Below are 22,230 nucleotides of genomic sequence, written 5' to 3'. Positions count from 1 at the left end.
AATTTAATTTTGTTACAAAGACTGAAAAGTTCATTTTTATGTGTCTCATCTCTTTTTTTTATTATATGACTCAAAATAAAATCAGGATACCATAAACTTAGAATTAAGACAAAAATGAAAACATATAGAAAAATTTTAAAAATTATGGCTTTCTATAGATAATAATTATCTAATTTTTTCCATCACTTATCAAAGTTAATTTCAAGATTTTCATCCCTGGCAGTGCATTATAATTATCTGAAAAGCTATTAAAAATACTGATTCCACCCCCAGAAACTCTAATTTAATTGATTTATGTTGGTCCCAAGCATCAGTATTTTTAAGAAATCTCTTGAGGTCATTTTAGAATATACAATATAAGGACATTTTTTTTTTAAACACAGCATAGTTTTGACATCTTTTAAATCTGAATATTTAAAAGATTCAATGAGGCCTTTTAAATTTTGCTGGAAAGTGTATCATGATGAGATCTTTGGAAACATAGAAATACTAAAGATGTAGATGGGAAAGAAGACATACAGTGGATATTTTAATGTAGATGATTAACTTTAAGGCCTCTGGCCCTCCATAATAAATAACACTGAAATCTTCACTGAACATAACACTGTTATGTTCAGACAGTAGAACACAATCCCTTCTGCTTCTGGAACTGTGAAAGCTGTAAAAACTGGCTATTGAAAACACATGGATATGCTGAAATATTATAAAGTTGCATCCCTTACAATACTTGCAGAATAATTATAATGTTCTAGATATTCCAAAACAGAGATATTTTCAGAGTTCACCAAAAGAGGAATGATTATTTCTGAGGCAGAACTTTCTCTGAAACACTGAACTTTTAACTCCAAGGGAGCAAAGTTATTCCATGGAGAAGTAGAATAGGAGTAAGTGCCTACTCACCATTAGGCTATCTCAAGAAATATTCTCTTCTGAAAACACTTAGATTTTTAAGTTAAAGAATAAACATCCTGAGAAAGTCCAAAGTACTCTTTGTAATCTATCTCTGGCTTCTTTCTGAAGTAAACACAAATATAAGCTGCTACCCTCTAACTACCTTGTCTGTGAGGTTCTGGGTTGATCTGACAGAAGTCTAGGTAGCCTTTGCCTGGCTATACACTCACTTCACAATTGTTAGGTTGCAGTAATAAAAATAATTCCCTCATAGACTAGTGTCTGACACATAGACATCCTTAACAAATGCTAGGTTTTTGTATTTCCTTTTAAGCTAAAATCCTATTTCTAAAATTTACAACCATCTCTCTGTTAATCCCTACAATTGATTATTTTGAGGTAATTTAATAATGAGAAATTCTCAGATTGCAGACTTAAATTGTAATTCAGTATTTTCTCAATTATACAGGTACATCCAAATTAAAATCTTTTCTCTATAAAAGCCAATCAAAAATATGCTTCAGTCTGGGACAAAATAGTTGCAGTCCACATATCCATCAAAAGACTAGTATTCAGAAAAGAAATCTCAAAATTCAATAGTTTAACAAAAAACATATTAGAAAATGGGAAAAATAAATGAACAAAATCTCACAGAAAATATACAAATGACAAATAAATGCATGAAAAAAATGTTCAGTGTCACAAGAAAATGCAAACGAAAATGACAATGTGTATCACTACAGACAAATGAGTGACTACAATAAAACTAGTGACGACAGTAAACACTGCTAAGGATGCGGGAAAAAACTATCACTGACATTGCTGGTAGGAATGTAAAATGGTACAGCTACTCTGGAAAACAACTGGGCAGTTTCCTATGAAATTAAGCATATCATTACCATAGGTCCGACTAATTGAACTCCTGGGAATTTATCACAGAGAAATTAAAACAGATATTAACACAAAAACTTGTACATGAATGTTTATAACAGCTGTATTTATAGAAGTCATGAATCCCAGAAGAATCCTATGACCCTCCTGAGTGCAAAAGCCTTTTCCTGTCCCCTTCCCTGAGGGCAAGTTCAAACAGCTGTTATTCAGGGAATGAAGAGGCTGTGGAGACAAGGAGGGAGCGGTCAAGAAACAATCCTGCAACCATTGGAGCAGGGTCCTGGTCCCGCTCAAGGGATATACATTACATTTTCTTTGAGCTTTTCTGTAAAACTAAAACCTCCACCGAATGAAGCTGTCAACTACTTGATTGAAGAACTCTTCCAGAGAAGGTCACAGTTGACCATCATCACCTGATACCAGATGATCTCCAGATTGAAGGAATGTGAGCCCTGCAGACACCCTGATCCTTGTCCTCATCAGCAACCCCACCCTTCCACTGTAAGAGTCCTCACCTCATTCTTCCTCATCCACCCAGGCTGAAACACATAGTTTTAAGGGCATTAGCCTGCTGTGGCCTCCTTTACCTGGAAAGCAATAAAACTATTCTTTTCTACTTCACACAAAATTCTTATCTCCAAGATTTAATTTGGTGTCCATGTATAGAGGCCACGTTTGGTTTCAGTTAAAAACTAGAATCATCTCACTTCCTTTAACAGGAGAATGGTTAACTAAACTGTGCTATGTATGTAACAGGGCATACTCAGCATTAAAAAGAAAAATAAAAAATCTACTGATACATGCAACAACTCTCCCAGGGATAAATGCTGAGTGGAAAAAAGGCAATCCAAAAAGTTATATACTGTACGATTTCATTTATGTAACACTTTAAAATGACAACATTTTAGAAATGGAAGACATTGTGATAAGAAAAGGGGGAAGAGAGTACATATGAAATAGGTAATAGGAAAGATTGTTGTGATATTGGAATTATTCACTATCTTATTTTGCCTTTATTTATTTCCCCTATTTATCCACAGAAATTGATTCAGTTTATTCAGTATTTTGACTCTGGTATTAATATAAGAAACTATACACATGATAAAATTATATAGATCTGAATACACACAGACACACACACAAATTAATACTAATAGTACATAATCTGATTAAGATTAATAAATTATATTAAGGTCAATATCTGAGTTGTAATATTTTATTCCCCAATAGCTCAGTTCCCTAATAACTCCTGCAATGCAGGAGACCCTGATTCGATTATTCCTGGGTCAGGAAGATCCAGTGGAGAACGTATAGACCACCCACTCCAGTATTCTTGGGCTTCCCTTATGCTCAGCTGGTAAAGAATCCACCTGCAATGCAGAAGACCAGGATTTGATCCCTGGGTTGGGAAGATTTCCTGGAGAAAGGAACAGCTACCCACTCCAGTATTCTGGCTGCAAGAATTCCAGGGACTGTATAGTCCATGGGGTCACAAAAAGTCGGACACGAATGAGCGACATTCAGATTCATATTATAGTTTTATATAGTATTCCAAATGGGGAAAATGAGACGAAGTATATATGGAACCCTTCTGGATTATTTTTAAACTACATGTGAATCTAAAATTACCTCAATAAATTTTCAATTAAAAATATTTTTCAGTAAAAAGTTGAATATGTAGGGCAACAGATTTTGCCACTCTAAAACAGACAATTTTAAAGATTATCTTGAGTTGAAAATAATTAAGAAGCAACAGACACCAAAAATAAAAGCTTTCTGCCCCCCCAATTTTTTTTTTTTTTTGCTGTGCTTAGTTGCCTCAGTTCAGTTGCTCAGTCGTGTTCAACCCTTTGCGACCCCATGAATCACAACACACCAGGCATCCCTGTCCATTACCAACTCCCAGAGTTTACTCAGACTCATGTCCATCAAGTCGGTGATGCCATCTAGCCATCTCATTCTCTCTCATCCCCTTCTTCTCCTGCCCCCAATCCGTTCCAGCATCAGGGCCTTTTCCACTGAGTCAACTCTTCGCATGAGGTGGCCAAAGTATTGGAGTTTCAGCCTCAGCATTATTGCTAACAATGAACACCCAGGGCTGATCTCCTTTAGAATGGACTGGTTGGATCTCCTTGCAGTTCAAAGGACTCCCAAGAGTCTTCTCCAATACCACACTTCAAAAGCAAGAATTCTTTGGTGCTCAGCTTTCTTCACAGTCCAACTGTCACATCCATACATGACCACAGGAAAAACCATAGCCTTGACTAGACAGACCTTAGTTGGCAAAGTAATATCTCTGCTTTTTATTATGCTCTCTAGGCTGATCATAACTTTTCTTCCAAGGAGTAAGCGTCTTTTAATTTCATGGCTGCAATCACCATCTGCAGTGATTTTGGAGCCCCCCAAAATAAAGTCAGCCACTGTTTCCACTGTTTCCCCATCTATTTCCCATGAAGTGATGGGACCCGATGCCATGATCTTCGTTTTCTGAATGTTGAGGTTTAAGCCAACTTTTCACTCTCCACTTTCATCAAGAGGCTTTTTAGCTCCTCTTCACTTCCTCCCATAAGGGTGGTGTCATCCGCATATCTGAGGTTATTGACATTTCTCCCAGCACACTTGATTCCAGCTTATGCTTCTTCCAGCCCAGCATTTCTCATGATGCACTCTGCATAGAAGTTAAATAAGCAGGGTGACAATATACAGCCTTGAAATACTCCTTTCCCTATTTGGAACCAGTCTGTTTTTACATGTCCAGTTCTAACTGTTGCCTCCTGACCTGCATATAGGTTTCTCAAGAGGCAGGTCAGGTGGTCTGGTATTCCCATCTCTTTCAGAATTTCCACAGTTTATTGTAATACACACAGTCAAAGACTTTGGCATAGTCAATAAAGCAGAAATAGATGTTTTTCTGGAACTCTGTTGCTTTTTCCATGATCCAGTGAATGTTGGCAATTTGATCTCTGGTTGCTCTGCCTTTTCTAAAACCAGCTTGAATGTCAGGAAGTTCACAGTTCACGTGTTGATGAAGCCTGGCTTGGAGAATTTTGAGCATTACTTTACTAGCGCGTGACATGAGTAAAATTGTGCTGTAGTGTGAGCATTCTTTGGCATTGCCTTTCTTTAGGATTGGAATGAAAACTGACCTTTTCCAGTCCAGTGGCCACTGCTGAGTTTTCCAAATTTACTGGCATATTGAGTGCAGTACTTTCACAGCATCATCTTTCAGGATTTAAAATAGCTCATCTGGAATTCCATCACATCCACTAGCTTTGTTTGTACTGATGCTTTCTAAGGCCCACTTGACTTCATATTACAGGATGTCTGGCTCTAGGTGAGGGATGACACCATCATGATTATCTGGGTCATAAAGATCTTTTTTGTACAGTTCTTCTGTGTATTCTTGCCACCTCTTCTTAATATCTTCTGCTTCTGTTAGGTCCATACCATTTCTGTCCTTTATCAAGCCCATCTTTGCATGAAATGTCCCCTTGTTATCTCTAATTTTCTTGGAGAGATCTCTATCCTTCCCCATTTTGTTGTTTTCCTCTATTTCTTTGCATTGATCACTGAGGAAGGCTTTCTTATCTCTTCTTGCTGTTCTTCAGAACTCTGCATTCAAATGGGAATATTGTTCCTTTTCTCCTTTGCTTTTTGTTTCTCTTCTTTTCAGAGCTATTTGTAAGCTCTGAAAAGCAATTTTGCTTTTTTGCATTTCTTTTTCCTGGGGATGGTCTTGATCCTTGTCTCCTGTACAGTGTCCTGAACCTCTGTCCATAGATCATCAGACACTCTGTCTATCAGATCTAGCCCTTTAAATCTGTTTCTCATTTCCACTGTATAATCATAAGGGATTTGATTTAGGTCATACCTGAATTGTCTAGTGGTTTTCCCTACTTTCTTCAATTTAAGTCCGAATTTGGCAAAAAGAAATTCATGATCTGAGCCACAGTCAGCTCCCGGTCTTGTTTTTGCAGACGGTATAGAGCTTCTCCATCTCTAGCTGCAAAGAATATAATCAATCTGATTTTGGTGTTGACCATTTAATGCTGTCCATGTGTAGAGTCTTCTCTTGTGTTGTTGAAGAGGGTGTTTGCTATGACCAGTGTGTTCTCTTGCCAAAACTCTATTAGCCTTTGCCCTGCTTCATTCCATATTCCAAGGCCAAATTTGCCTGTCAATCCAGGTGTTTCTTGACTTCCTACTTTTGCATTCCAGTCCCCCATAATGAAAAGAACATCTATTTTGGGTGTTAGTTCTAGAAGGTCTTGTAGGTCTTCATAGAACCATTCAACTTCAGCTTCTTCAGTGTTACTGGTTGGGGCATAGGCTTGGATCACTGTGATATTGAATGGTTTGCCTTGGAAATGAACAGAGATCATTCTGTCATTTTTGAGATTGCATCCAAGTACTGCATTTCAGACTCTTTTGTGGACAATGATGGCAACTCCATTTCTTCTGAGGGATTTCTGCCCACAGTAGTAGATATAATGGTTCTCTGAGTTAAATTCACCCTTTCCAGTCCATTTTAGTTCGCTGATTTCTAGAATGTCGACATTCACTCTTGCCATCTTCTGTTTGACTACTCCCAATTTGCCTTGATTCATGGACCTAACATTCCAGGTTCCTATGCAATATTGCTCTTTACAGCATTGGACCTTGCTTTTATCACCAGTCATATCCACAACTGGGTATTGTTTTTGCTTTGGCTCCATCCCTTCATTCTTTCTGGAGTCATTTCTCCACTGATCTCCTGTAGCATATTTGGCACCTAACGACCTGAGGAGTTCCTCTTTCAGTATCCTATCATTTTGCCTTTTCATACTGTTCATGGTGTTCTCAAGGAAAAAATACTGAAGTGGTTTGCCTTTCCCTTCTCCAGTGGACCACATTGTGTCAGACCTCTCCAACATGACCCACCTGTCTTGGGTGGCTCCATAGGGTATTGTTTAGTTTCTTTGAGTGAGACAAGGCTGTGGTCCATGTGATCAGACTGGCTAGTTTTCTGTGATTATGGTTTCAGTGTGTCTGCCCTCTGATACCTTCTTGCACCACCTACCATCTTACCTGGTTTTCTCTTACCTTGGATGTGTGGTTTCTCTTCATGGCTGCTCCAGCAAAGTGCAGTCACTGCTCCCTACCTCGGACGTGGAGTAGCTCCTCTCAGCCCTCCTGTGCCCACACAGTTGCTTCGGTCATATCCAATTCTTTGCAATCCAATGAGCTGTAGCCCCCCAGGCCCCTCTGTCCATGAGTTTCTCCAGGCAAGAATACTAGAGGAGGTTGCTATGCTTTCCTCAAATGGATCTTCCTGACCCAGGGATCAAACCCATGTCTCCAGCACTGCAGGTGGATTCTTTGCCCACTGAGCCACTTGGGAAGAGGCTTACCTGTTAATCACCAGAAATAAGTATAGACTCTTCCCAGCCCAGAGATAGCCTTTAAGGAATTTACTAAAATGACCCTTACCTTTCCTTAGTTTTTCTCATGTAATTACCTTCTTATAACTTACTTTCTTTAAGTCTAAAACCTTTTCCCTTTATCTTTTTATTTCTCTACAAATTTATTGTTCTTTGGTAAGATGCTATATCAAATTGCCAACATACACTGGATCATTGAAAAAGCAAGGGAGTTCCACAAAAAAATCCACTTTTGCTTTGTTGACTATACCAAAGGCTTTGACTGTGTGGATCACAACAAAATGTGGAAAATTCTTAAAGAAATGGGAATCCCAGACCACCTTACTTTCCACCTGAGATATTTATATGTAGGTCAGGAAGCAACAGTTAGAACTGGACATGGAACAACAGACTGGTTCCAAATAAGGAAAGAGGTACATCAAGGCTGTATATTGTCACCCTCTTATTTAACTTATATGCAGAGTATATCAGGCAAAATGCCAGGCTGGATAAAGCAAAAGGTGGAATCAATATTGCCAGGAAAAATACCAATAAACTCAGATATACAGATGACACCATCCTTATCGAAGAAAGTAAAGAAGAACTAAAGAACCTCTTGATGAAAGTGAAAGAGGAGAGTGAAAAAGTTGGCTTAAAGCTCAACATTCAGAAAACTAAAATCATGGCATCTGGTCCCATCACTTCATGGCAAATAGATGGGGAAGCAATAGAAACAGTGAGACTTTATTTTTGGGGGCCCCAAAATCACTGCAGATGGTGACTGCAGCCGTGAAATTAAAAGGTGCTTGCTTCTTGGAAGAAAAGTTATGACCAACCTAGATAGCATATTTGAAAGCAGAGACATTACTTTACCAACAAAGGTCCAATTAATCAAAGCTATGGTTTTTCCAGTAATCATGTATGGATGTGAGAGCTGGACTATAAAGAAAGCTGAGCACTGAAGAATTGATGCTTTTGAACTGTGGTGTTGGAGAAGACTCTTGAGAGTCCCTTGAACTGCAAGGAGATACAACCTGTCAATCCTAAAGGAAATCAGTTCTGAATATTCATTTTAAGGACTGATGCTGAAGCTGAAACTCCAATATTTTGGCCACCTTATGCGAAGAATCAACTCATTGGAAAAGACCCTGATGCTGGAAAAGATTGAAGGCAGGAGAAGGAGACGACAGAGGATGAGATGGTTAGATGGCATCACGGATGTGATGGACATGAGTTTGAGCAGGCTTCTTGAGTTAGTGATGGTTGGGAAGCCTGGCATGCTGCAGTCCATGGGGTCACAAAGAGTTGGATACAACTGAGCGACCTAAGTGAACTGACTGAAGATGATATAACGCACATGTTCACACCACTCCTTTGAGTTATTCTTCAATGTGTTTCTCTCACATGCATGTGTGCTATACAAGTTAATAAGCTCTGTTTTTGTCTTTTGTCAATCTATTTTCCAGGGCCTTAGCCAGATCCTGGAAGGAGGAAGGTAGATGAAATAACCTAGGAAGGTAGATGAAATGTTTTTTTTTTTTAATTTTTTCTTCCACTGCAAGTATCTGTATTGTTTTTATATTAACTTGATCTAAATTATTGCCTGAAATCATCCTTTCAATTCACTCTGCTTTAAGATGTCACTGATGACCTACAGAACTACAGAACTAAGCTAATTACTTCCTTGCTATTTATTTTATCAAGTTAAGCTTTTAGCATCTCCTCCATTCTCCTTCACATAAATCATTTTACCTGGGACAATTATTCTATCATTCAAGTTCTTAGTGACTGGAAAAAAGTATGTGCCTTGTGAAAATAACATGCAAAATTAGAAGAAATTCAGAGTTAGTGACATTTTTTTGTTAAGAAGTGGTTTTATTTTTTTCCTAAAAGATCATTTTAAAAGGTTTAATACTTATACAGATGACTCATTGGATAAGTCCCTGATGCTGGGAAAGGTCAAGGGTAGAAGGAGAAGAAGGCGTCAGAGGATAAGATGACTGGATGGCATCACTGATGCAATGAACATGAACATGGTCAAACTCCGGGAGATGGTGAGGGGCAGGGAGACCTGGCATGCTGCAGTCCATGGGGTCACAAAGAGTTGGACGCAACTGGGTGACTGAACAAGAACAACAACCTATAGTTTTATACTTTGCCTAAACTATTTTTATAGCTTAATGGGTAAAATAAAGCAAACTATCTTTAAAGCACTAAATTGTGTCACTTGAATATTTTAAAATGATATTTCCTGTCAATATAATCTTCAACATTTCCTCAGGCTATTTGCTTTTTCTCCTAGACACACAGAATAATTCAGATTTTAGACAAAATATGATTTTGTCCCTTTTAAGCCTGTTTTTTTCCTCCCTTTTTTACTAAGACTAAGGAAATCCCCTTCTCCTTCTCTCATAACTCAAAAGCAAGCATGTATGTCTTCTTCAAGTTCCATTTGAAACTTAAAAACATCACCAATTTGGTAACAACTTATCTCTCTATTTTTCTTTTCATAAATAATGAATTGTTTCTATTTTTCATTGTATCTTCTTATATTATCTTTATACTGTCTTGAAATAGTACTCATTAATGGTATGTGTTTTTATTGTTGTTTAACTCTACAGAAGATCTCATCAAATGGTTTATATTTCTATTCTTTTCCTTTACTGGACTATGACTGATAATGTATCCCAGGTTTTATTTTCAGAATCTGGAACCTAAATATCCTTCATATTTTTTTAAAAAATACTTCATCACATTTGAGTAAAAGATCAAATTAAAAAACATAATAAATTTAAATTATTTGTGTATACATGAATGTATAATTTTAATATCAGTTTGTTAATTCTCCTGGTCTTTTTGATAACATATTATTAACATTTCTTTCGTGATACATAGCCTTATATGTTGATTGAGCTTCATGTATAATAAAAGTGTGCTGAATAATAAGTATATATAAATATTCTTATTTTTAAATAGTGAGATTCTTGAGTTCTTCATCCACATATACACAATAAGGGTTGGAATGATTAAACAATTAAAATTTAATAGTTTGGTAGGCTTCAAGAAGGTATACATGAAAGTTGAGTAAACAAATGACTTTTGGTTGGGATCACCTTTATAGTGAAGAGAAAACATCAAGAAAATAAAATATATAGTACCCTAGATTCTTAAGGATAAGCCAAAAGTTGTGATGCTGATTGACAAGTCAAGATACTTTATATGAGGCTTAAGGGATAAAATTCATAATATGCAAACATTGTAAACTTGGCAATCACTTTAAATAGTAAATTAAAATTCCCTCTTTTGCAGACTGCTCTAAGCATTTAATGCATCCGAGACAGAGCAACAACTCTTAATTGAAAATATTTAGTTCAACAATGGATAATGGGAATAGTGATTTGTATTTAACAGAAACAAAGTTATTCAGCCCAACCTGCCCCTAGGTAGCAAATACTTAGTTTTCAATGATGCACACTCATTAAATGTAAAGTTGGGTCTTTTGATAAGATCAGGGTGAACTTCTCTTTCAAGTTATGTCACACATAGGGATATAACAGGAAACAAGTAAGGGAAACCCAGTAAATTAAACTATAAAAATCATTCCACAAAAAAAGAAAACCTAGTACGTCAGTGACATTACTGTTTAAAATATGCATTTAAAAATTCAGAAATAATTAATTGTACAGCAGAATAGGCACAGAGGTTAAACTGGTGTTTGCCTGCCCCTGGCTGCTTAGAAAAGCTGCCTGCAGTGTCCTAACTGGCCCCATGTTTCTCAGGAGTACATAAGCTGTACATTTTTCTTTCCACTCTCTGTGCTTGAAAGAGTACTGGTTTTATTCCTTGATCTTTGCTTGAGGTCAGGTAATTACTATATGAAATCAGCCTCTGTGGGCATAGCATAATGGTTAAGATTTAATATGACTTTGGAAGCAGATAAACTTAGTTTGAATTGCAACTCTACCATTCATGACAGGCAACTTATTTCTTTCAACAAGCCTCAATTTCTGAATCTATAAAGGAAGAGTAAGAAAGCCTTCCAGAAATGATTACTGAGATGATTAACGAAAGTGTTTTGCAAGTACCTGGAATATTTCAAGTCCTTACTAAGCAGGCAAAATAATTACACTATTTTTGTTACCAAAATGATGATTCTACATCATCATCATCATCCATCCCAGGCTAAGTGCACACAAACAGAAAGGTGTAACTTTAGTGAGAGTATAGGTTTCATAAAGGGTGATAGAAAATGATTGTCTTGAGTTGACATTCCCCAGCCTTGCCAGACAGAATACTGTCTTTTCTCCTCACATTTTGCACACATTTTTCCTATACATTGTTCTATATATTTTTCCTGAAAATAATTTATAATCTGACAATCAACATGCATAGGAGAAAAATCAATTGAACAGTAAATATCTCCTCCTTTCCTAACCACCTAATTTTCTTCATAGAAATGGTTCAGGGAATGAAGTGGGGAGGAGTTTAAGCCAGAGATCATCCAGACAGATTCATTATGAAAAAATAAATTAAAATAATTTCCTAAGTGTAAAATATCAGTGAAATTAAAAAAAATCCCTATGTATATAATATTTCATAGGTATGACAGTCGTGTATACAAACAAAAATAGGTTTGTACTTACTTTTTCACACATTCATATATATGTTCATTTATAGGACTCACAAATTCCATTTCACAAATATTCTCAGGGGAATAGTTTTAAAAGAATCTTACAAAGTGAGATTGCAATGCCATGAGTTCTTGAGAGTATTTCAAAGATTATTCCATTATCAAATGTTTCCAAATGAGACTTAACCTTGATACTACAATAAATAGCATTTAAATTTGTATATAAACCAAAAAAAAAAGGTTTTTTACAGGGAGGAGAGTCTGCTTATTTACACTATCGCTCTAAATTGTCCATTAAGACAGCAAAACAGTAACAGCAAAAAAACAAACAAACAAACAAACAAAAAAACCTTTAAAAAAAGAAAACAAATCTGAAATACTTATTTTGTATAACTTCATAAATAATATTTTAGTGAATATATTTTAAGAAGATGGTTCAAGCACACACAGTAAAAACACTACAACTTGAAAAATAGTTACTATGGAACATAGCTTTTAATCTGTTTTAATAGCACCTATAATAAACTTGAAAACATCATCTTAACTGGTGCCACACAAATGAACAATTTAAACTAACTGAATCTAGATAAGACTTTCCTGCTAGAAAGTTACTCAGCAGTAATACTTTTTACAGTTAATTTACAGATAAGAGTTTCTCTAGCCTACTGGGACAGATCAAAAATCGCAATTAACAAGGTTGAAATGAATAAGGGTTGCATTCTGAATAATTTATTCTATATTTATACTCTGTACTTAAAAAAAAAGAAAAAAAAAACCTTTTCAATAAGTAGATAAACTGACTAACTGATTTTTACTTTTCTTTCTCTTTTGAGAAACATCTGAGAGCTAGAAAACTGTCAAGTTGAGGACAGGCCACCCCTAAATGTGACTATGTGAGCATATTAATTATTTTGATTTAAAGTTACTTAAACAGCTGGTGAAAGAATACACTGACCTTCTTTTGTTTTTCTGAAAACAAGGACTAATTCTCCTATGAAAAGGTATCCTCCTTATACCAGGAAAATAGAAGGTGTCCTTATTGCCAGAGAGAGGGAATCCAAGGCCAAAACAGAAGTATTAATAAGGTTTGCTATCTCTTCATTACTTTGGAACTGCAAGTTCAAATCTCTTTGTCAAATCTTCACAAACAATTTTATTTATCTAATAGGTAAAAAAGCTTCCTGCTTTGGTTACTTCTTCAGGTCTCATTTTTATGGGGCTCCCATATGTACATAATTAACTTTTTTCCTGTTTTTCTTCTCCTGCCTTCTGTGAATTTAACTACAGGAATACCTTATTTTATTTCTCTCTGCTTTACTGTACACTCTGCAGATACTGTGTTTCTTGCAAACTGAAGGTTTCTGTCAACCTTGCACCTAGTAGGTCTATTAGCACCATTTTTTCCAACAGCATCTGACTACTGCCTGTCTCTGCCACAGTCTGGCTAACATCTCATAATTTTGCATCATTATATTTCTTATGTTGATCTGTGATCAGTAGTCTTTGCCATTACTATGATGACTTGCTGAAGTTCAGATGGTGGTTAGGAATTTAGCAATAAAGTATTTTTTAATTAAGGTATATACACCCTTTGTTTGTTTTAAGACACAATGTTATCACCCACTTGAAAGACTATAGTGTGGTGTACAACATAACTTTTATATGCACTGGGAAACCCAAACTTTTTGTGTGACTCACTTAATTGTGATATTTGCTCTATTTCAGGGGTCTAGAACTGAAGCTGTAATCTCTCCGAGATATATGTGCATTAGACCAGCCAAAAGAACCTAGAAAGTGATAGGAAAGCCTCTTCCTCCCCTACAGAGCCGAATGACCACAAGCTTAGACAAGGAAGGGAGAAGAAATAGCAAGAGGAACACATTTACCAGTGGACAACACAGCCTGTCATTAACGTCACAGAGACCAGCAATCTTAACACTTGGTAAACATGACTAGTAACCTGTTACTGTAAGGAACTTGTAACCAAAGCCTGTAAACCACATTAAGAACTACTAGAGCAAGATGAGGGCACAGCTCTCTATTGCCCTGTGGCAGATATGTTGACAAAATCTGAGAGCAGAATACTTCAAACGTGTTTGCCTCTGAGCATAAACACCAAGACAATATAGAGTTAAATCCTCAGATGTGCATAAAAGTGTGTTCATCTCAGAGGCCCGCATGGTTATATATATTCCTGTGCTAGATTTCTGTGGATTTTGTTCTATGTTTATTCTTCACTGAATTCATTTATATGCACTTAATACTGCAGACAATCAAATCATTCAAATTCCAGTCTATGGGACCCAATATACCTTCTACTACTCCTCCTGATAGGTTCTATTATAAAAGGCCAGATGTTCTTTTCATAAGATTTCCTCATTTAATCCTCATGATAACTTTATAAAAATAGGCATTTTTCCTTGATTTTACAGATGAGGAAAGCAAGTATAACCAATCTAACTGTAATATGCTCAAGGTCACTGGGATAAATTCACTTTTAGTGGAATCTAAAGTGATTTAGGTTCCTGCGCCCCTAAAGGAAAAAGAACAATGTCAAACTTTTATCTACAGGCTGAATCCAAAATCTGATAATGAAAATCTGTTCATTGACTATCTGACTCACATTCCATACTCATGAATCCTGATTCAGATGTGCTTTGTAATAACGTTCTGGGTTATTTCTGGGAAAATAGTACATCTCACATAAATTAATATTTAATGGTGTCATTTTGTATTTATTTTAAAATTTTAATGATGATGTTGAAATGTTTAATGGTGATGTTGTACCTTTAAAATAAATGATGATGTTGAATCATCATCCATACACAGTTAACAGTATGTGGTGTATGACATCTGATAGGCCAACTACAGAGTGTATATAGTAACAGTAATTCTTTTCCTTACAAACTTTCTTTACATAAGTTATACATGTATAGCTCTTCTTTAATTTATTTTGAGTAAGAACATGGAAATTTAGTATTAAGATAAGGCTTTCCCCATTATAAAAACAAGCATGTGAATTATCATTTTGGTGTAACCTATGGCTCCCACATTATAATGTAAGAAATTTATTTGCTCATACTGTTTCAATCACATTCACTTTTCCATTTTAAATATTCTGAACAACTCCAGATAAGCACTGACTGAATTGCTTTAGTCCAAATTAAGTCCTTTGTATGGGTCCTATCTTGTAGAGTCCCTTGTTTCTTTTGTTCTATCATCTTCTACACAGAAGTGTTAGCATTTCTATTTGCCTTTAATTTCTAACACTGCCTTGAATTTCAATTGTGTATCACATCTCAGAACCAACAGTCCAAAGAAAAGAGTTGTTAATAGTATCATTTTATATCAGAGGTTTATTCTATCAACTGAAAAGAGTAGTTAGTAGTATCATTTTACATCAGAGGCTTATTCTATGGACCACATAAAAATTCCCATTTATTGTAAATCTTGTTGATATTATTCCTTTATTGAGTCATTACTATTAAAAATGAGATACTTCAAGTAAGTATATTTTCACATTTCCAAAACTAAGAAATTAGTGCTGAAAAGCTCCATGGTGCAACGATTTTACTCCAAGATTTAAAAATATATAGTATTCAGTTCAAAGCAAAATTATGGTTTTCTTTTGTATATATACATTTAATATAATATAAAAATCCAGGTTCATTATTGGATTTTTTAAAAAGATACTTTGAAATGACAAATTCAGTCCTCTCAAGTATAAGAGAAGATGAGGAAAGTGATTACTGTTTGAAGAGACTAGCATAATGCATATATATCTATGTGTAAATATGTAACATTATCTTCTAGAAGAATCCTTGTAGTTTGATTTTCAAAGATCACTTAAGGGAATGACTCAAAGCTCTCTTTCAGCACCATGAAGTTTCATGTGGCGATTTACAATGGTTAACAAAGGTAGAATAAAAAACTAAACAAACACCCTGCAGAGTAAATGAAAACTGCTGAAAATTAAATATTAAAGGCTTAAACTCAAATCATTGTAACTATTAATAATGCCAAAACAATAATGATCAGAGGAAGCCTCAGTACATCATATTGCCACTGAGGCAATTGGTATATCAGGTATTCACCAGTGAGAATAAGATATTATATGTATTAATTACATGAAGTTTAAAGCAACTTCCATACTTGAGATACTATAAAAAATTATCTTATCAAAAAAACGTCTTCTCCAGAAAAAAAAGTTTTCTTCCTACCCTACATAAACCAAATGGATTCAATAAGATCAATAAATATCTGATTTAATTTATATTAGCAATCTGCAATATTTTCTTTCGGGCTCAAGATCAAAGATCCATTGTATGAGTACAGATTTGTCATATTAAAAACTGCAGTGATTAACTGTAAAAAAATATATATATATACATATATATATATATATAAAATAAAACTTACCAACAGGTTCCTTTTGATTTTGAAAGAGAATCTTGCTATTACTGCCATCCATATTTGCCATATTAATTGTGTTGCCATCTGTCCAGTAGAGTTTCCTTAATTCAAAAGAGATATGGTTTTAAAATATTAGATATAGACCTACTTGTTGACTAGAAGCATCTGTTGAAGAACTAAGTTAATATTAAATTATTGGCTCAGGATTATCTTTTTTCCAGGAAGTCTCCAAATTGTTGAGCCACTTGCCTGGGAAGAAGTACCACTCTTACTTTTTCCTCATTGAAGACCCATTATCTCACTTTTTTCTCCCCTACACCCACAACTGTCCATGGGCTTCTCCAGGCAAGAACATTGGAGTGGGTTGCCATGCCCTCCTCCAGGGGATCTTCCTACACAAGGGATCAAATCCATAGCTCTTATGTCTCCTGCATTGGCAGGCAGGTTCTTTACTACTAGTGCCACCTGGGAAGCCCTTAACTTTAACTACAGTAAATTATTTCCATTTAAGATCATTCATCAATATTGAATTCTCTTGATTTAGAAAAATCACGTACCAGAGAAGGGAACAAAGTCATTTCAGTCATTCCTGTTGAAAGCACTAAGGAGAAAGATTTTCTTTTAGCTCTACATGAGTTCTGTACATGCATACCTGAAGACTAACCAGAAGATGGGAGAATGTGATCTAATTTGCAGTGACCATAACATCAACTCACAGTAAACATGTTATTAACAACTGATATTTGAAATGAAATTAACAACTTTTCAGGCTTCTCTCTCTCTCTCTTTTTTTTTTTTCTATTCTGAACTGTCACTCTTTATAAACATAAATTGATAAATTTTTACAGTAATACATAAAAATTTGATTTCATGCAGAAAGCAGAAATCTTTAACCAGGGATCTCCTATAATTTCCATATTCACATTTGCCTTTTTTACTGTATAGCTTATATGTATATACACATGTGTATATGTGTGTCTGTTCTGAATTCAACAAAGTTTTTACAAAATATTGGAGCAAAGGTGTATAAAATTTTGAAAAACTTAAAAAAAAATCATACTTTACCCCCTGACTGGGTGAGCTGCTAGACACTGTGGCTTATCGATTCCATGGATAATTGAGGTTTTCAAGGAGCCATCTAGTCTTGCCACATTAATTTGTGTTTCATCAAATTCTGAGCTAATCCAGTATAAATTACGTGAGACCCAGTCCACGGTTAACCCTCTGATACTCTGAATATCTGTACAACAGGAAAGAGAAAATCACAAGTGAATGAAATTTCTCATGTTTTGGCTTTCCAAGTCAGTTATTTTGTCTCAGGGAAAATTTAATTTACACTTTAATTTGTTAGCTAAAATTGTACAAGATTGTAATCTCATTCCCTTATCAGCCCTTCTTAAGGCATGAATAATCATTAATGTCTTACTGCTGAGCCATTTGAGAACCTGAAGTTACAATTAGCATTGAAATTGCACTAACAGTCAATGATTCGCTAGTAAACACTAAGGAGCAGATGCAGGCAGCAGTCCTATGGGCCAAGGTGACCAAAATTCAAATTACAGTAATAGCTTCTCTAGTTGGTAGTACATCTTTCTAGTCAGGAGAAAGTACTTGCGGGCCATCAACAAATGGGCCATTTTACCTGTTAAGTGCCAATTTGTTACTGAAATTAAATAAAACAATTCAACTTTCTGAAAAGAATTACTAGAGAGTTGAGCATCTTTAAAATGGATAATTAACAGAAATTGACTGAGATATGAACAAAGAAACTGAAACGCTTTTAACATTCCTCCAATGTGGATTCTATAGAAATTACTGAAATCTAATTATGTTTTTATTCGTTACAGCCAATATGAATATTTGGGTTGTTATTACTTGATTATTCAATTGGGCATCTTTTTAAAAAATGATGGAAAGTAGGCTTAAATATAATTGCACATTTTAATTAAAGAAACAAATGAAAAATAAAGTATTAAAACAATGGATACTAGGAAATCTTTTCAACATATTAACAGATACACAGTTCAGTTCAGTTCAATTCAGTTCAGTTGGTCAGTCGTGTCTGACTCTTTGCAACCCCATGGACTACAGCATGCCAGGCATCCCTGTCCATCACCAACTCCTGGAGTTTAACCAAACTCATGTCCATTGAGTAGGTGATTCCATCCAACCATCTCATCCTCTGTTGGCCACTTCTCCTCCTGCCTTCAATCTTTCCCAGCATCAGGGTCTTTTCCAATGAGACAGTTCTTCACATCAGGTGGCCAAAGTATTGGAGTTTCAGCTTCAACATCAATCCTTCCAATGAATATTCAGGATTGATTTCCTTTAGGATGGACTGGTTGGATCTCCTTGCAGTCCAAGGGACTCTCAGAAGTCTTTTCCAACACCAGTTTAAAAACATGAATTCTTCGTTGCTCTGCTTTCTTTACAGTCCAACTCTCCCATCCATACATGACTACTGGAAAACCATAGCTTTGACTAGACAGACCTTTGTTGGCAAAGTAATGTCTCTGCTTTTTAATATGCTGTCTGGGTTGGTCATACACAAGGCAAGTTTAATTCCCAAATTGTAGCATTTGAATGCATTAACTGAGTATTTTCTTTATTTTAAAAAGTTAATATTTCCTAGCATGCTGTACCTCTTAGGGTTCTCCAGACTCCTGATTCTCAAATTTATCAGACATTTAGAGACTATGCAAATGAAGATTCTGATTCAGTAGATCTGAGAAGGGACCTAAGATTCTACAAGTTAAAACTAATTCCCAAGTGCTGCAGCTACTGCTCCAGAGCAGCAGTTCCACGCAAAATGCTTCTAGAAATGCAGAGTGGCTGCTACTTAGCTCATCTAATTTCTGCCTGTTCTGTGCTCAGTCATGGCTGATTCTCTGTGACACCATGGACTGTAACCTTCCAGGCTCCTCTGTCCATAGAATTTACCAGGTAAGAATACTGGAGAGGGTTGCCATTTCCTCTTCCAGAGGATGTTTCTAGGCCAGGGATCGAAATTGTGAACTTGTGTCTCCCGTGTCTCTTGCATTGACAAACTGATTCTTTACCACTGTACCACCTGGGAAGCCCATCTAATTGCTACCTCTTCCCTTTTTATAATTTTCAAAAGATGCCATCAAGCTACATTTTCAAAAGGTGAAAACTCCAGATTTGTAAAATTTGCCAGCTAGTTGAAAGTTAAAAAAAAAAAAAAAAGGGATTCCTGGCAGTTCTGGGTCAGCTGTGACATGTCGTGCTGGCACAGGAGGCTTTACCCTCAAGTTTGCATCCTTGAGTCTTGACAGAGCCTGCTTTCCTGCTCAATATTCATTTCATTATTTCTAAATAACTTGTAATCACAGTGTCTTAAAAGGTATTCCCCATGTTTCAATTTCTCCTCTAAGCAGTAGCTTTTCACTCTGCAAGGTACCTTTCATCATTAATTTCTGTTAAGTTGGCAAATTTTGACTACACACTTCCGTTTTCAACTCAGTGCTGGAAATTTATTTGTGTTTTTACTTATTCTCATCCAGTCTCCTTTTCATTGAGAAACAATAAGAAAATAATAACATAACACCTTTATAAAGCTAGACCTTCCATGTCAGATATTTATTTTGCTTCACTCAGGATATTTTTTTCTTCTTCCTTTACTCTCTGGACTTAATTGGTTACTGAGAAAAAATAATGAGAATTTCTGGCTTTTGTTCTAGGTTGGGTGCCTATTCTTTGTCTTTAATGAAGTCACTTAAATTTTGGCTTCTTTTTCTTATCAGCACAATGAGGCTAATTATAGATAATTCATAGGATTTTGTGACTATTAGATGATGTATGTTTATGTAGCTTAATTCAGGATTGAGGGATACTTTGTCAATCCAAGGATTGAATGTTTTCTGCCTTTTTATCCTGAATTGCTTGGTACTGCAAGCAATAAAGTTTTTATTTCCTCTAAAATACATGTTATCCAAAGTTTGCTTGCTTATTTTTTTCCTGCTGTCTTTGCTGCTCAAAATTTATTCGCTTGTTTCTGACTGACTCCTAAACATACAACCTAGAGAATGCATTGCACTCTTAAATTGGAAAGCATAGCCAAATGCAGTCTGTATGTTATGCTTAGTCACTCAGTGACTTCAGTCATGTCTGATTCTTTGTGACCCCATGGACTTTAGCCTGCCAGGCTCCTCTGTCCATGGGATTCTCCAGACAAAAATGATGGAGTGGGTTGCCATGGCCTCTACCGGCTATTTTCCCAACCCAGAGATCAAATCCAGGTCTCCTGCATTGCAGGCAGATTCCTTACCATCTGAGCCACCAGAGAAGCTCAAATGTAAGTTATTAATGCCTATTTAGTGCCTGTCATGGAGAAGGCAATGGTACCCCACGCCAATGCTCTCACCTGGAAAATCCCATGGAAGGAGGAGCCTGGTGGGCTGCAGTCCATGGGGTCGCTAAAAGTTGGACACTACTGAGCGACTTCACTTTCACTTCACTTTCATAATTGGAGAAAGAAATGGCAACCCACTCCAGTATTCTTGCCTGGGGAATCCTAGGGACGGGGGAGCTTGGTGGGCTGTGGTCTATGGGATCACAAAGAGTCGGACACGACTGATGTGACTTAGCAGTAGCAGTCGCAGTCCCTGTCAATTATACGATCTGTGTTCTTTCAAATCTATTTCTATCTTTAATATTGCATAGCATACGATCTTTTTCCTCTTTCAGGCAGTTGATTTAGTTGCCTGCAGGTTATTTTTCTGACTAGAGAACTCTGTATCATGACCTTCAATTGTCCCAAGGTATCTGATTGCTTCCAACCACTCAAAGTGATGCTGAAATTCCTTAGCCTGGCTTTCTATATAATCTGAATATAACTGTCTGTCCAACCTTATTTCTCACCATTTTTGACCCATTATCTTACCCTTGAGTCATATTGACATTTTCTCAGATATCCATACTTGGCCTAATCTTTCCAATCTATACAGCATTCCCTGGACCTCTTACCTATTATTTTTTCTAAATCTCATGCAAAATAGTCTAGTTGATAGGCAACATCACCCTTCAACCACAAAAACCTAATCAATTCTTCTATATGTTCCAGTCTTAAAGATTTTCTCCATCTATCTAACTCAATAGGATGATATCTGGTCAATCCTTTTCTATATAACATGATACTTATTTGTGAACATACTACTACTTTCACATATACTTCTTGAATATAGGCCCCTTGCTAATTTATCTTTATAGCTTTCCTCCTCAAACATTCATAATATTACCCTCAAAATAAATAGCTTTTGATGAATTCATAATATGGACAAAGTATAATTATAAGGATATGTGAGCTAAGTTAAAAAAATCAGATGTAAGATCTTCAGAGTATTTTCAGGAGTACACATCTAAACATATTCAGGCAATCTCAGTTCTCATTTTCTATCCTAACCCTTCTTCTGTCCATTAGTTTGGAGCTTCTAATTATCAGCTTTAAGTCTAAAATAAAACTTATGTATTTTTTGACCATCCTTCCTGCCCAAGTCTTATGTTTTGGAATGTCCTAGTAAATTCACCATAAAGGGATCAGGGGAAGAATAACAACTGCAATACATTTAATGATATTTTGGGGATTTTTTTTGATAAAAATACTGAAATAATGGATTGATTCAAATCCTGTTTTCAAGTCAAGCCCAGATCTCTGAGCAAGTTTTTCGAAAGTTCAATTTACTATTTCCAATGACTCTCACTTCTTAAAGTAAGGCAGATTCAGTTCAGTTCAGTTCAGTCACTCAGTCATGTCCGACTCTTTACGACCCCATGAATCACAGCACACTAGGCTTCCCTGTCCATCACCAACTCCCGGAGTTCACTCAAACTCACGTCCATCGAGTCAGTGATGTCATCCAGTCATCTCATCCTCTCTCGTCCCCTTCTCCTCCTGCCCCCAACCCCTCCCAGCATCAGGGTCTTTTCCAATGAGTCAACTCTTCACATGAGGTGGCCAAAGTATTGGAGTTTCAGCTTTAGCTTCAG

The 22,230-nt window shown here is 36.1% G+C and overlaps 1 protein-coding gene across 1 annotated transcript in view; it reads right to left on the bottom strand.

Moving 5' to 3' along the window:
* LRP1B (LDL receptor related protein 1B) overlaps positions 1–22,230 on the bottom strand; it is a 1,961,274-nt gene that overhangs the window by 711,523 nt on the left and 1,227,521 nt on the right. The window contains exons 30-31 of the mRNA XM_069573760.1: positions 17,290–17,464; positions 16,231–16,325 (exon numbers count right to left, since the gene is read on the bottom strand). Coding sequence (XP_069429861.1) covers positions 16,231–16,325; positions 17,290–17,464 — 270 coding nt within the window. The remainder of the gene's footprint in view (positions 1–16,230; positions 16,326–17,289; positions 17,465–22,230) is intronic.

This window comes from Ovis canadensis, chromosome 2, assembly GCF_042477335.2.
Source record: "Ovis canadensis isolate MfBH-ARS-UI-01 breed Bighorn chromosome 2, ARS-UI_OviCan_v2, whole genome shotgun sequence".
Lineage (NCBI taxonomy): Eukaryota > Metazoa > Chordata > Mammalia > Artiodactyla > Bovidae > Ovis > Ovis canadensis.
The sequence above is the reverse complement of the archived record's forward strand: the minus strand, read 5'-3'. Positions and strand labels throughout refer to the sequence as shown.